This window comes from Beta vulgaris, chromosome 4, assembly GCF_026745355.1.
Source record: "Beta vulgaris subsp. vulgaris cultivar EL10 chromosome 4, EL10.2, whole genome shotgun sequence".
NCBI lineage: Eukaryota > Viridiplantae > Streptophyta > Magnoliopsida > Caryophyllales > Amaranthaceae > Beta > Beta vulgaris.
Window position 1 is genome coordinate 16,308,049 of NC_079205.1, and position 15,928 is coordinate 16,323,976.

General features: G+C 35.3%; 1 protein-coding gene across 3 annotated transcripts; it reads left to right on the forward strand.

Moving 5' to 3' along the window:
* Nucleotides 1-10,106: 10,106 nt before the first annotated feature.
* LOC104884569 (uncharacterized) lies at nt 10,107-14,825 on the forward strand. 3 transcript variants are annotated; one of them, XM_010669246.2, is made up of 5 exons: nt 10,107-10,250; nt 10,496-10,636; nt 12,201-12,457; nt 12,746-13,191; nt 14,119-14,825. In XM_010669246.2, exons 3-5 carry the CDS (start codon nt 12,241-12,243, stop codon nt 14,374-14,376), a joined length of 921 nt encoding a protein of 306 aa, XP_010667548.1. In that variant the 5' UTR covers nt 10,107-10,250; nt 10,496-10,636; nt 12,201-12,240; the 3' UTR covers nt 14,377-14,825. The 3 variants fall into 3 exon arrangements, with proteins under 3 accessions (XP_010667548.1, XP_019103176.1, XP_010667547.1); XM_019247631.2 differs by having other exon boundaries at nt 10,125-10,250; nt 10,493-10,636; XM_010669245.4 differs by having other exon boundaries at nt 10,138-10,372.
* Nucleotides 14,826-15,928: the final 1,103 nt, after the last annotated feature.

A 15,928-nucleotide genomic window follows, 5' to 3' on the forward strand; every position in this document is an offset into this window, starting at 1 on the left:
ATGGCATTACAGTGAACTCGTAGTGACCATAACGCGTTCTAAAGGCAGTCTTAGGTACATCCTTATCGGCTACCCTCAATTGATGATATCCAGAACGTAAGTCAATCTTCGAGAACACACTCGCTCCATTCAGTTGATCGAATAGGTCATCTATTCTAGGCAAAGGGTACTTGTTCTTGATGGTAACATTGTTCAACTCCCTATAGTCGATACATAACCTCATACTCCCATCCTTTTTCTTTACGAACAATACAGGAGCTCCCCAAGGTGATGCACTAGGCCTGATATAACCTTTATCCAAAAGTTCTTGCAATTGCGTCTTCAACTCACTCATCTCAGGAGGTGCCATTCTATAAGGTGCCTTAGATATAGGTGCAGTTCCAGGAACTAAGTCTATGGTAAACTCAACAGCTCTGCAGGCGGCATACCTGAAATTCACTCGGAAATACATCCATAAACTCATTCACTATTGGAACATCCTCAAGTTTTAGTTCAGCTTCCTTACTAACATCTTGCACGCTACAGAAAAATAGCTCACACCCTTTCTCATCAACTTCTGCACTTGCATAGCAGAGATCACTCCAAACTTCTTGGGTTTCCCAAATCGTCTATATGAGGTCAATTTTCCCGAAGGGTTTCTCAACACTACCTTTTGAACTTCACAATCAATGCTGGTTCTTGTAATGACTCAACCAGTTCATCCCAAGAATCACATCTAAGTCTCCTAAGTTAAACTCAATTAAGTCGGATGGAAAGACACTCTCTCCTATCTTCAAAGGCAGGTTCTTGAACAACTTAGTACACTTTATGACTTCTCCAGTAGGAATACTGATAGACAAGTCAATTAATTCATACTCTACTAACCCCAGACTCTTTAGAACAGAAGACGAAATAAAAGAATAAGTCGCCCCCGAATCAAATAACGTTTTAACGAAAACTGAATTAATAGAGAAATTACCAGTGACCACATCACCGGACCTCTCTGCTTCGCTATGACTCATCACGAACACTTTCCCGCAGGCTTGTTCTGGGTAGGATTTTCATTAGCAGGCCTACTATAGTTTCCTTGGTTATTCTGACCTCCAGGCTTAGGACCCTGGTTCCCTGTCTGATTGGACCCTGATCTAGCCTGATTACCATTCCCTGAGTCTTCAGATCTTTCCCGTGCTTGGAGAAGCACTCAACTATCTATGACCGTTCTTCTGGCAATAGTTACAAGTTAAACCTTAATTCTCCTGGTTGTGTTTGTCACACATCTTACAGTGATGCACTCTCTCAGGTTTCCCTTTGCGACTATCCTGGTTATTCCTTCCTTGGAAGTTCCCATTTCTATTCCGGTTTTTCTTAATATTACTTTGGTTTCCCCCAATACTAACCTCTTTTCTCTTTTCGCCTATTACCACATTTCTCTTATCTCTCCTTGATTGCAACCCATAAATATGTGAAGCTCTCCCATACACCACATCTAAAGATGTAAAGGTTTCACCCCCTAATCCCAACTGGATTTCATCAGTCAACCCTTGTTCGAACCTCTGAGCCTTAAGCTCCTCAGTAGCTACCACCTCAGGTGCAAACCTAGACAGGGTTATGAATTTACTATAATATTCAGAGATAGTCATACTACCCTACCTAAGGTTGATGAACGCTTGAGCTTTCTGTTTTCTCATGAAGGCAGGGTAAAACTTTCCCCTCAAAACAATCACAAAGGCTTCCCAATTGAATCCCTCAGCAGCACTCAATCTAGCCTCGTTTTCTCTCCACCACAAATCAGCCTCATCCTTTAGATATAATACAGCCTGGCCTACCCTCAACTCAGCAGGGCAATTTACTACTTCAAATAATTTCTCAAATTCCCTAATCCAGTTCTCTAGGAAGGTAGGGTCAGATTGTCCCTTAAAGTAAGGTGGTTTCACTTTGGCCAGTCTTTCGAACATCTCTCCAGCAGTCTCTGGACGTTCGACCTTGTCCTGATTCAGTTTCTGCCAAGAGGCGAATAGCATCAGCTAGTTCAGTATTGTTAGCCATTCTACTCCGGGACCTGAAAGTATATAACTCTACTCAGGTTCCAGAAAACTTACATGGTCATCTAAGCAAGGCAACACTTGATTTGATCATTAAAGATCGCATCAACATACAATTCCACTAAGTTTCAATATGAAATGTTCTCTAATATTCAATAATTGTTCACGTAAATAATTCATATCAACATGAAATGGAATTGAGCAAGAAAATATAATCACATAATGAAAATAAAATAAATAAAAATATTTCCCATCACGTGCCCAAAATAAATTCTTACTCCTCCAATAAAATGAACTAATTTTTATTCTTCCATAGAAGGGAAAAATAATGTGAAATAAAAATAACACACTAGTATCTATATTTTTCCTAAAATGATAACTCTATAAAACACCTTTGTCCTTGTTGGCACACATCCAACATTATTCTTATAACTAAAATCTTATGTATATATATATATATATATATATAATAAAAAAGAATATATATATATATATATATAACCTATGGCACTACATTGCCATCCTTATCCTTGTCTTCCTTATATTGCTCAGGTATGAAGGTTTCATCACTAGCTTCATCCTCTTCTTCATCCTCATAGTAATCGATGAACTTTCTCTGAATCTTAGACCTTCTAATAGGTATGGTGTCTTCGTCCTCTTCAGGTTCAGATGCATACCTGAAACATGCATCATAATATCCTCCCTAGTGGTACCTCTAGCACGGTCCATTCTATGATGACTTCATCATCCCTAGCAAATTCCTTCCTCAAAATACAACGCATTGTCCAATGCAGGTCTTCATACTCTCTATGGTCAATGGGTGCATTAAAGTCGTCGGCTTCATCGTCAGTCAGAACGATGGGGTTAAAATAATTGCCTAGATTAGCAGCCATATTCGTAGAGCTACAACACAATAAACCAGAAGGTTTAGCACTCTTTCTAACGTGTTCCCACAAATAACAAGAGGTAAACAAAACAAAGGCATGTAAATATACACTTTGCAGGCAAGAATTATAAACAGTTAGCAGGGAAGAAAAATATTCATGCATCAATAGCAGGGAAGTATAATAATAATGCATCATTACAGAAAGAAATGACAATATGCAGATTTGCAGGGAAGAAAAATAATAATGATGCTGAACTAACTTTTTAATGCAGGCATATAATATTTCTATCCTATATGCCCTTCTTATACTACCCATTCTCACAATGCAATACTATAAACCTTAAAGGCATGAAAAATAATGCAGACACTTTTATAAATAACATTACTTAAGTGTCTAAAAAATTTTCGAATAATAAAAATTCTCGAACCTATCGATTTCCGAAAAATATTTTCGACTCGACCAATACAAATTTTTTTTTTCGGACTTAGTATTTATTCGAAAAAAAAAACTTTCGATGCTCGGTTTTTCCGAAAAAAAAAAATTTTGAACCTTCAATTTTTCCGGAAAAAAAAAATTTCGGTGTTTAAAAAAAATTTCTGGTTCTAAAAAAAAATATTCTATGTTCAACTTTTCGAAATAAAAACGTAGGAGCAATACTAAGGTTTCCTTCAAATAACTAATAAGCTAAGTAACTTAGTAAGCTGGCTAGCTAGTTAGTTAGGCGCCTATAAGTCTTAAACTAACCTAAAGCTCCCAGATACCACTTTGTAACACCCCGATAATTCTCTCTTTCTAGAAAATACTTTTATAATAAACCTTAGAGAATTACCCAGGCATTATCGCCCGTGTGATAACGTTTCGGCTTACTCAGAATTTTGCAGCGGAATAACTTACTAAAAACAACTTTATTAAAACTTATGAAACCAATAACAATGTTTGAAACTAAAACACACCAACTTAAAACTAATGTCTGAAAACATAAGTTCCTACGAAAACAACTTAAATGATACTAGTAATACAAGAGTCTCTCCATTCCAGATTCCCAATGAGATGCATCTGCGAACCTGTAATGTCAATGTTGTCTTGACTCTGCTCCCCGAAGGATCACCACAGGATCAATAGGCAAAGCCATGATCACACACACAAGCACGTAATCAGCAAAGCTGAGTACTACATATCAGCATAAAAATCCTAAACATGATACTACAAAATAACTTGCAGGATAAATAATAATATAACATATAATAATCTGCAGACAATTCTACTGAACTAGACTCTAAACTTTATTTCTTTCTTTAAATGGAATAGTTATTGGACGAGTTGACTTATCTAAAAATAGGAAATATGGAGCTACCACATATTCCAAAATGACCTGCGATATCGAGGAACCTTTGAACTGAAAGAGGATGGTGATCAATCCATTCCTAGAAGAACCATGGCACGCTCACCATGAAATTCCAACCCTTAGTGTCCAACTCTAGACGTGCACCAGTCTAAAGTCTATAACCTATTCTCGTTTCACTTTACGTTGAATATATTTTATTACTTGTGTTGACACAACAAACAAGCAACACTAACTAATACTCAAACAATCATAACAAATCTCTTTTTATCTTTGGATTAACAAGTGATCACAACTATCAATCAAGACTCCTTTAACTCCTTTTTATACTTTACTAACTTCTTGTTGAACCTAGCCAACAATAAACTTTACCTTTATATAGGTAGTAACTTGTAACTTACCAAATAAGGTCCACGTCCTTATAAGATATAATAATACTCAAGAATACATGTAAACATGATTCACTCTAACTTATATTAATTCACTCACGAATTAATAAATAAACTTGACTTATCCTGCTTGCATCAATCTTCCATACAAACATTTATAATCATAATCACTTCTATTTACATGTAGCACACATGCAAATAACATGTAAAACAATTCCAGTAATCATATATATGAACAAATAGAGTCCTATACATGATACTAATAAATAAATACTCTTAGAGCATGCTTCTAAATCACATAGCACGTAGACGATGTACGTACCTTGTATAAACAAATCGGTAGGCCACTTTTACTCGCTAAAAGTCTCCTACTACAAATCTCCGCTAGAAAATAAAGTAATGAAATAAATATCTCGAACTAAAAATTTACAGCAACTTTAAAACGATCAAAACCCCCTTAAACGTGTTTTAAAATCGTTTTTACGTACCAAACTTTCGTTATTTTTAATCCCTAGTATAGTACAACTATTCTAGTGATTAAAAATCATTTAAAACTCTTAAAATACTTATTTTCTGAAATTACAGCACTTATAATATTTAATAAATCTTCTGAAAATATATTCAATACATATAAAATTTATATTAACCAAATCTCATGATTTATACTTTATATATATAGTTCTAGTGATTAAAAACCCTAAAAACTATAAATTTCATGATAAAAACTAAAATAAACTTAACATATTAAATCTGAAATTGTTTATGATAATAAACATAAACCGAAATATATATAGCATTAAAACAGTAATTTAAATCATAAACATGCTAATTATTAATAAAATAACATAAAAACTAATACTTTAATGGAATCTTAGAGAGGAAGAAAGAAAAACAACCACAACAATGATGAGGAAGAGACCGGACAGCAGCAGCCACAGAGGAAGAAAGTCGATGGTCAAGATTCGGTTCTCAAGAAGCAAACGTGACATTTCTTGTTGAACAAGAAACGTTACTTGGAGAAGAAGAAACAAATCTTTGAGAGAAAACTTGATGAAAACGACGCACAAGGAGGAGAGAGAGAGATGCCGAGTAGAAAGAGAGAATGACGTAGAAGAGGAAGAAATAAGTGTAGGGTAAAATATTTGGGTTTTTAGGATATTTATATAAGGCTTTTACTTGTGGGCTTAGGAAAAGAGATTTTAATTAATGAAACTTGATGACTAATAGATGGGCTATTAAACTTTAGTCATCAAATTACTCTTTCCCTTTTTATCACTTTTGGGCTTTCGATTCCATTGACTACCTTTTCAATATACTTTTAGTATTTAAAACTCTTATTAAAACATGCTTAATTAAAACATTTCAAATTTTATTAAGCTATGAAAAATAATTTCAGTTGACTTTTAAAATAGTCAACCCTTTTTAAAAGTCAAATCATTTTCCAAACTCATTTGAATTTAAATATAACTACATAAATACTTTAATATATATTTATGAAAATTCTTTAAAATTGTGGGGGATTGCATCCCCTAGGAAGGAAACCGGCCATCAAAGGTTAGGACGCCTTTCTCTTGGAAGCTGGTACGTCCAAAAGAATGGGCTCGTCCAGAAAATCAATAATAATATTGCTTCCCAGGACGAAGCCATGCAAGAGAGGGAAGCTGGCCTTATAAAAGTTGGCCGCCTTCCTCTCCAGAGCAGAGGGTGTCCAGATTGCATGGCTCGTCAACGAAACCTACATGGTGGTGCCCATGACGAGGTCCTGCAAAAGAGGAAAGCCGGCCTTATAAAGGTTGGCCGCCTTCCTCTTTTAAGAAGGGGGCGTCCAGGTGTGTAGCTCGCCAATAAAACAACATGTCGATCCCTTGGACGAGCCTTATGGGTCAAAGAAGATCGGCTTGATGCTTCTTGGACGCCTTGCATTCTAAAGAAGGGTTCGTCCGAGAAAAAAATAGAAATAAATAAATAAATAAATTTTTTACTTACCAAGGTGTCCGTCCTCTTTTCAGAGCCGGACTTGCTGTACTCTTTCCACAGCGTGCTAGTGAATTTAGACATACTTATGTCTCCTAGCCAAGACTTTTTCAGGACGGCTTTGGCTGCAGGCTAAAAGGAAAAATGCACTAAGGTTAAGATAGAATTGTAAGACGAAGCTATTTACTTAGCGAAATCTGAGCATATACCTCTGTTCTCAGCCTGCCGCAAGCCTGCTGCAACCAGAAAGTTGTCATTGTAAAACATCTTCTTAAAGGGAATCCAATTGGACGGACGCTTGAAGGACGAATTATTAGGGGTAGAGTATTCCGTAATTCGGAAGTACTCCATCATTTCCTCGGCGGAATCATCTTCCATCTCGGCTGAAATAACGACAACGTCTGCCAACTGCTTCAGGGGGAGCTTGGATGAATAGAAACTCTACCTTCCAAGCATGCATCTTAGATGTTTTATCCCAAGACGTCAGGAAGCCTTGACGGTTGTAGACGCTGAACCAAGCTCCATTTATTGTTCTGGGGACTTTAGATACGTAATGTATCTGGGTAAAGGAGGCCAAACAAGGATCAACTCCCTTTAACTCACAGACGGCCAAGAAAGTCAGAATATTCTGCCATGAGTTACGGGCAAACTGATTGTGGCCAATGTTGTAATGGTGAAGTAGGTGGCTTATGAATGGGTGCAATGGAAATCGCAACCCTGCGTCCAAGGCAGGCGATAAACAGCAAAGTGGCCGGCCGGCGCACTTACTATGGTATCCTCCCTACCTGGCAGTACGAAGGAGAACCCCAACATTGGAATTGCGGAGGAGAAATGTCCAAGGTCTGATCCTACTCGGCCAAGCCATCTATTGTCTTCCAGGACAAATCTAAGGTCTAATAGGGGACCTAAACGCCGTCTAATTTCAGAAGACGTGGTGGACGACTCCTCCGAGTCATAGGACGGGTTTGAGGAGACTTCTACTTCGTTAGACTCGTCCATCGCCACAACTTTTCCGGACAGGCTGGCCTCGGAGGTCCTTTGGGGAATCCTCTTTTCCTGGACGATCTCAGGAGAGAGAGTTCGATTGGCTGGCCGAGCACTTTGAATCTCACGTTCTCCTCCTTCAGGGACTCGGCCTGTTTATACGTCCATTTCCAAGCTAGAGGCCGGGAGATTCACCCCTCGTCTAATACGAGCTGTTTGCTTGACGCGCGCCAGATTACCCTACATAGGTAAAGACTGGATCATCTGACTTTGTCGTCCATGTCCATAAAAATAAAATGCATGGCCGGCCAAGATAGGCCCAACTCTAGAATGTGCCGAGGAAGAAAGGCTTTCTGTTCTAGGGTCAAGACCAACCCTTAAGCAGTCGGGAATATTCAATGAAGAAGATGAATCCATTTTTTCTTAAAAAATGTGAAAGAAAAGTGCAAAATAAGAATTAAACAGAGGAAAGGGATACCTGTTGAATTACTCGGACGGATGGAGAGAACGAACTAAACGTAACCTTGGACAAATTGAGGAAACTTAGTAAGATCTTGGACGAATGCTCTTTCTCTCTCTAAAAGTTCAGTAAAAATGGGGCAGAGTCTCTCTCTCTCCCTAGAAATTCTCTCAAGGATGTAAAAGTGATTTCAGAAACGACAAAGGAGCATATTTATAGAGAGGTAAAAATGACCTCCTTCTCCGGTAATATGACCGTTGTATGCCAAATGCTTCTTGAGGGTTGACCTGTTGAGACCGGCTAAATGGCGCCCTTTCCATTTTGAAAAGGAGTGGGGCAGTTCCCGTCGGTTAAAAGAGAATTCCAACCGTCTTGGCACGTAAGCGATAAAAATCCTCTTTTAAGGGGTAAATGTTGTCGCCTAAAAATCAACGACTATAGACGTGACACGTGGCCTCATCACAGCCTTACAGGTGGCACTCTTTTTGCTATTGTAAAGTACATGGACCAGAAGCTTATAGGGGGTAAAGTACATTTTTCTGAATAAAAGAAGGTGTACTAAGCCCTTCTTATGGCCCAATATGTGCTTAGGCCCAATAAACACAAAAAACACCTTTATAAAGGGTGATGTGTACTCTACAATCAGTGATTGCCACGTGTCATAGCATTATTGCTTAGCCAATCAGATGCTCCCAAATTAGGGTGACATCAAGGTACAACAGTAATTTCAGACACTATAAATATTCCTTGAAATCAGGGGAAAGATACGTTTTTCAGAGCATATATAGTACTGTTATTCTGCCATAAATTATCTCTCTCTACTTTCTCTCTCTAAAAGTTCCTTTTCTACTCCTGATACCTGACTTAAGTTTCGGAGGGGAAAATACCACTCAAACCTCCAAGGTGGGTCCCTTTTTGCAGGTCTAAAGGCAGAGCTCAGGTTCGGGATTTGAGTCCAGACATTGTTGCACAAGTCTCCTAATGTTGAAACTTGAACCTACTGTTTGAGATAGTAGTATTTATTTACGAGTTTATAAGCACAACGTAACAAGAGGAATTTTTTTTTGAAACGGCACAAAAGTTGGAGAAATTGGTATCAAAACAATCACAAGAAATTCTAGATTATTGTGTTTGGTGTTTTTTTTTTATGGAATTTGAACTAGAATTAACATGATCTGAATTTTTAGAAGTTAGAAGAGAGAGAAAAAAAGTTGCAGAGGAAATGAACGTAGGAGAGAGAGAAGAAAATGGGGCGGAGAAAGAGAGGAGTAATAAGGGGTTAGAGACTTTGTTAGGAATATTTTATTATTTTATGTATCATTAGTAAATAGGATGGAGACAAAAGTGATGGCAAATTTGTAAATAAAGTGTGGGACCTATGTACTATATATGAAAATATTTGTAAATGTAGCAACTAAATTGGGACACACCTAAATGGCAAAATATAGCAACTAAATTGGGACGGAGGGAGTAATACACTAGTCATTTAATACATCAACTAAATTTTAACTAACAATCCCAGATGAATATATATATATATATATATATATATATATATATAATATATATATATATATATATATATATATATATATTTTAATTTTTAATTTTTTAATATTATATTTTGTTATAAAAATTTCTAAAATGCTACTCCCTCCGTCCCATAATATAAGTCTTGATTCTGTTTTTACGCGGGAATTAAGGTAAAGTGGAATCTTCTTTTATTTGAATAAAAATAATCATTTTTATTGGGAAACACTTGCATTGTGTTTTTCTTTTTAATAAAAAATAAAAACTGACATTAATGTTGTATGGTTTAATGTGTAGAGTAGTTCAATGGGTAAAAGATTCCATTTTGTCATTAATGATGGTGCATTGAAAGCTGAAATTATGAGGACATTTTGGAAATTATATTATTTTCATGAGGATATTTTGGGCATAATTATTGATTGAAAATAGAAATAAGACTTATATTTTGGGACACCTTATAAGGAAAGGGGACTTATATTATGGGACGGAGGGAGTATGATATTGGACCTACCGGGAATATCATTCCTCTATGACTATCTAACACGCCTCGTATATTACCTACTGGAAGCATTTGCAGCTTAGGCACCTGATACTGAGACGCCATCACCAACGTCAGCATCTGCTTCGAGCTTGAGACGCCATCATTGATTCGTTTTTTAAACGGTATTAGTTATTAATTAACCCAAATTAAACTTCTATATAAGCCCTTCATCATATTGTAAATCATCATCTGAATTCTGTCAACTTTAGTTCTTTTCTGATTTGTAGAGATTCAAGATGAAAGGGTTTGTTCTTTTTTCCCTCTTATTCATTAAGTTTCATAATTCCTCTATTATTCCGAATTTAATTGTCTTCTTTTCCTCGTACTATAATGTTTCATAATTTGTGCCATTTTTTTATGATAGCAGAATTTGCAAAAAGAGGTGTTTGGTTGATTCGGAAACGCCGGCGAATAACCGGACAAATGTGGTGATAGTTGGAGGAGGAATTGGTGGTGCTCTACTTGCTAAGCATCTTCAAAATCATGCGCATGTCACTCTTATTGATCCGTATGTCTACCTTTTTCTTCTAAGATTATACGAACTTTTTCTTCTTCAGAATTATACGAAAAGATAATGAGGATAATGTCCTAATTTATCTGTGTCACTCTGTGATATGCAAATTAGAATTAGAATTATGGTTGAGGATGCTTCTTTGTTTTGGCTTTGCCTAATTAAAAAAAACTTATTAATATGCAAATAGGATTATCATAGTGATTTTTTTATTATATAGTTTTGACAAAATATTATGGGTATTTCACAAAAAAAAAAAAAAAAAAGGTTTTTCCCCTCTTCGTACCATTTTGAAAAATGCTATTGTGATATGTAATCAGTAATTGATGTGCAGTATTTGGATATCATAGTGATACTTTAGTGTTTGGGGGCATAGTTGACATATTTGTTCCTTTTTACGATTTGGGAACTACATTTTCGAAACATATTTTTGTTGGCAATTTCAGCCATTTTTTTTTTATAACAAAAGTTGTATATTTATATATATAAAAATATGGTAGTATATATAAAACCCAACAAATGATCTGATTATATGTATATTATCAAGGTGATGTATTTGTTTTCAATATATTAGTTTACAATGCACTACTTTATTGATTAGATATACTACTTTTTTGATGATATGAACAAAAAGTATTTCAAACGGTTGTGAAAATTGGCATAGCTCTAGTTTAGTTGAAGGTAGTGTGATCAAATGCAAAAGAGCACAAAACAAGAAGTGTCGAGAACTTATGATCATTTTGGATGGATGAAAATTGAAAATGATAACATAAAAAACAGGGGAAAGAAGGATATAACTATGTGACAAGTATTGGTATTACTAAGCTAAAGCTAATATGATACTTTTATATAAAACTTTTACATACAACATTTTGGATATCCAGCATGCTCGTTAGCTTATCTCATAAAGTTTTTAAGGATCATATCTAAGAGTTTAAAATGTAGAGTTGGATTCTATATTTCTATTTACATCTCTACTCCTTATGTCTCCTTAAACATGGGTAATGTCACCAAATAAATTTTAAGGTACTTCATTCTCATACCGCGAATTTCAAGTTGTTTTACATTAGGGACTTCAATTAATCAATTTTCATTATCTTGGTGATTGCATAAGTGGATTGAATTCGTAATTGCACAGATTATGCCTCTAATTCTGAAAAAATATGAGGGAAATTGATTTCAAGGTAAGCAAGATTTCTTTTTTGTTTTTGAATGATATGCTACAGAATAAGTGTAGATTATAAAAAATAACTTGGTCAGTAATTTTTAAGAAGTGTTCCATAGACCCATATACCTAGACTTTCATTTTGTGTATCTATTGGCCTTAGTGCCTGAAATACACCCAAAGAAGGGGCTGGGGGTGGCTAAATGGTGGATATCAACTATATAGTGATTCTTTATGCTATTCCTCATTACAGTATTGCATATGATGTATCGTCAATGGAGTCCAGTTTTCTTTCACCATCATCATTCTCGGATTATTTTTTGTTTTAGATACTACCTTCTGTGTCACTTCAAATGTTTGTATTATAATATATGTCTGTTAAAATTTGTACAACAGAAAGAAGTATTTTGAGATCGCATGGGCTTCCTTGAGATCAATGGTGGATCTATCATCTGCCGAAAGGTCCTTGGTGAATTATAGTGAATTTCTCCCACAAGTGAAGTTAATTACTTCTTATGCCTCACATATCACAGAGACCGAAGTATTAACTGCACAGGGTGATTGTGTTCCGTATGATTACCTTGTAATTGCCACAGGTCATGTATACTCTGATCCTGTTACCAGAAGCGAAGGTCTCCATAAGTACCAAGAAGGTCCGTTATCTTTTCTGTTGTATTGAAGCAAAAATCACTTATCTATAAAAGAATGACAAAAGTCAAACAAAAAAATGGATTTTGAATATTTTTGCCTTTGTTTCTGACAACTTGAGAAAATTGACCGATAGTGTATATATATAAAAGGCAACAGTATGCTGCTCAATATGTGTGTGAGATTTTTTCAGAATAAGTAGACACCTTTAGTTTCCCTGGCCTTTGTTGTAGAAGCTTCAGCAATAAAGATTATAAAGATGATCTTATTTTCTCTTCTATTGATTCTTGCAGCATTTGATAAGATAAAATATTCAAGTTCAATATTGATCATTGGAGGTGGCCCTAGTGGTGTAGAACTTGCTGGTGAAATTGTTAGTGAGTTTCCCGATAAGAAAATTACTCTGGTACACCGTGGACCTAGACTGCTGCAGTTCATTGGGCCTAAGGCATCACAGAAGGCTTTGGAGTGGTTGATCTCAAAGAAAGTGGAAGTGCTCCTTAATCAATCTGTTGATTTGACATCATCCTCAGAAGGTGTGTATCAAACTTCTGGTGGAGAGACTGTAGTTGCTGATCAGTATTTCTACTGCACTGGGACCCCATCCGGCTCTTTATGGCTTAAGGAAACAATATTGAAGGAGAAGTTGGATACTCAAGGGAAACTGGAAGTTGATGAGCACCTAAGGGTCAAGGGTCATAGAAACATCTTTGCTGTTGGAGATATTACAAATGTTCCAGTGAGTCATCCTATATCTTTGCATATGTATTTGCCTGTTTTTGTTAACTATATATTGTTTTTCAGTTAAGGAATACTTGAATAACAGACCCAAAATTGATATCATTTTAAACTAACACACCCTTAAAGATGAGACCAAGCCACATGTTGCAACGTCCTTTAACAATGTTGCAACCATGAATCTGAAAATGAGATTCACACTATTCAAATTTTAAAGTCAGACCGTGTATCTGCTAACTTCATAGTTCGTAATAATGCCTATGCCTCTTCCACATCCATTGTCTCATATTTATTATGAGAGAATCTTTTGAAGTTGGACAATTTTCTTGAAGTTTCTTCCTCATCGTCAACAATATTTGTCCATGATCAATGGTGAAGGAATAATGAAACTCATCATGATCCACTTGTTTGCCTACAGATGAATCATCACTTCTCTTTGCTGATATTATTGATATAGATGACATCTTCACGCATATTGCACTAAGCCGTCAATTTCCTCCATATGCTGAAACACCAATGTACTTCCAACTCAGAGAGTCAATTTTCATGTCCCGAGTTCCAAGTGTTGCAAACTGCTAATCTGCCACATATGAGTCTCTCTTCGTCATCTGAGATCGACTCATAGAGTTGGAACTTAGAAGTGAATTACATGTCGCCTGATTAATTTGCAAATTGTTTGACCTTCCCTTGCATGCAACTGTAATTCGTACCATAAGCTAGTTGTATCACTTAGTTGTCCTTAAGAGATGATGTCATGTTATCCAAACATATAGTCTCAGAAGTTATAGCTAATGTTAATTTTTTTTGGAGTCGGAAATTGATTGAAAACCATATGCAACTTATGAGGTATCATATGTTCATGTGTGTTTGGTGTATTTTAATATGAACCTATTTCCATAGGATATAAAGTTCTCTCTCCCTTTTGCAGGAACTAAAACAAGGTTTTTTGGCGATGAGACATGCTGACTTAACTGCAAAGAATTTGAGGTTGCTACTTAGAGGAGGCAGTGAGGAGAAAATGGGTGTTTACAAACCCGGAGGACCAATGGCATTTGTTTCTCTTGGAAAAAAAGATGCTGTGGCAGAAGTTGGTGGTTTTACTATGAGTGGCTGTCTTCCTGGACTGATAAAATCCGGAGATTTGTTTGTGGGGAAAACAAGAAAGACATATGGCCTAAACTCTTAAGCTTTAGATGGTAATGAAAAATAATTTCCTCGGAAACTTGGCTATTTTTAACCCTATTTATTTCTTTAAATCAGCTTGAGTCATTGAGTTTCAACAAACTACACATTTGAGTGTAGTTTCGATTTGTTTTTGTTAGTTAGTCTCCCATGGGTGGAGCTATGTTTGGTTGAGTTTTTCTTCTCTATAGTCTCGTATAGATTGATATCTTGATGGAGATTTTTCCGGTGTCAAAGCAGAATTCAGTTTCTTGTCAACAATTACTTATATCAGATGAAAATCAACGTACTTCTAATATGAAGTATAAAAGATGGATAGATCTCCTTGTAAAATTTAGTTCTACTTTAGTTGAAGGGAAGTCTTATTTGATTCGGATTGAATTGTATACGTGAGATTTAAATCTATACAAATATATTAAAAGACGTGCGAAAGAAAACTTATTTGTTGTGTGACACTCTTCTCAACTTTTTATTGCAATGTTTTATGTCTATGTTGTAAGTGCAACGTATCGAATACATGACATTTGAAATGAAAAGTAAGAGCTTAATCATCAATACATTATGATTATGTTGTTTAATGCTTCAAATAAAATGTGATGAAGTCTTGTAATGATTATAATTAACTAAAAAGACTTAACTTACAAGAGAATATTGATGTCATATTTTTTTACCACAATTTCTTTTAAGGTATTGTTTTCAAACTTAAACCTTTTAATTTTTTTTTACTTATCACGTCGTGACGTGAATTTTTCAATTTTTTAATGGACTTATATACGAAAAGTAGCAAAATAAATTATAAAATTTAAAAATCTTATAACTGACCCGAGACATCGCACGGGTAAAAAAAAAACTAGTTTTATTATAAATGTAATGTAGTATGACTTTCAATTAATAAATTAATTTATAATTTCTACCTTTAAAAGCTAGTCAATATCTATGATGTAGAAGCCAGTTTTCTTATATTTTCTACATAAATTAGAATGGTTGTCTATCAAGTTTGGTGATGTATGATTTATGTGCTTTTCTAGTTTGCACCAATTTTAAGAAATATTTATTATAGGAATGATCAATGCATTGGAAAGAGAAAAAATTGACGAGGATAATCCCACCTAATATTCCATAAAAAGTCACACATCTTAATATAATTATATAAAAGTCACATGCTACCAAATGCCTCCCAAACCTAAATTCTCTATTGTTAATCGATATGAGTACGTATCCTTTCAATTGAATATGCATTAAATGAGTATGTATTTTTTGAAATATGAATTTATCTGATCAAATGAATATGTATCTTCTCGAGAAAGTATGTATTTTAAAGTTAATTTTACAAAGGAATGGTCTCAAATATTCATTTGATACACAATTTTCAAAATGAGTATGCATTTATTGAAATGAGTATGTTTTAGTTCAAATGTGGATGCACCGTTTCAATGAGTATGGGAACTCTCAAGTGACTATAAATTAGAATGAAATTATAAGTTATGCAAACTTCACATGAGTATAATAAGTGTTAAAGGTGTCTAGAATTTTTTTTCCTTCCAACTTTGTTATTC

Excerpts from the sequence above, each read along its gene's own strand:
- LOC104884569 (XM_010669245.4), top strand. Across the intron at positions 10,637-12,200 it reads CATGTCACTCTTATTGATCC|AAAGAAGTATTTTGAGATCG; the intron begins GTATGTCTACCT and ends TTTGTACAACAG. Across the intron at positions 13,192-14,118 it reads GAGATATTACAAATGTTCCA|GAACTAAAACAAGGTTTTTT; the intron begins GTGAGTCATCCT and ends TCCCTTTTGCAG.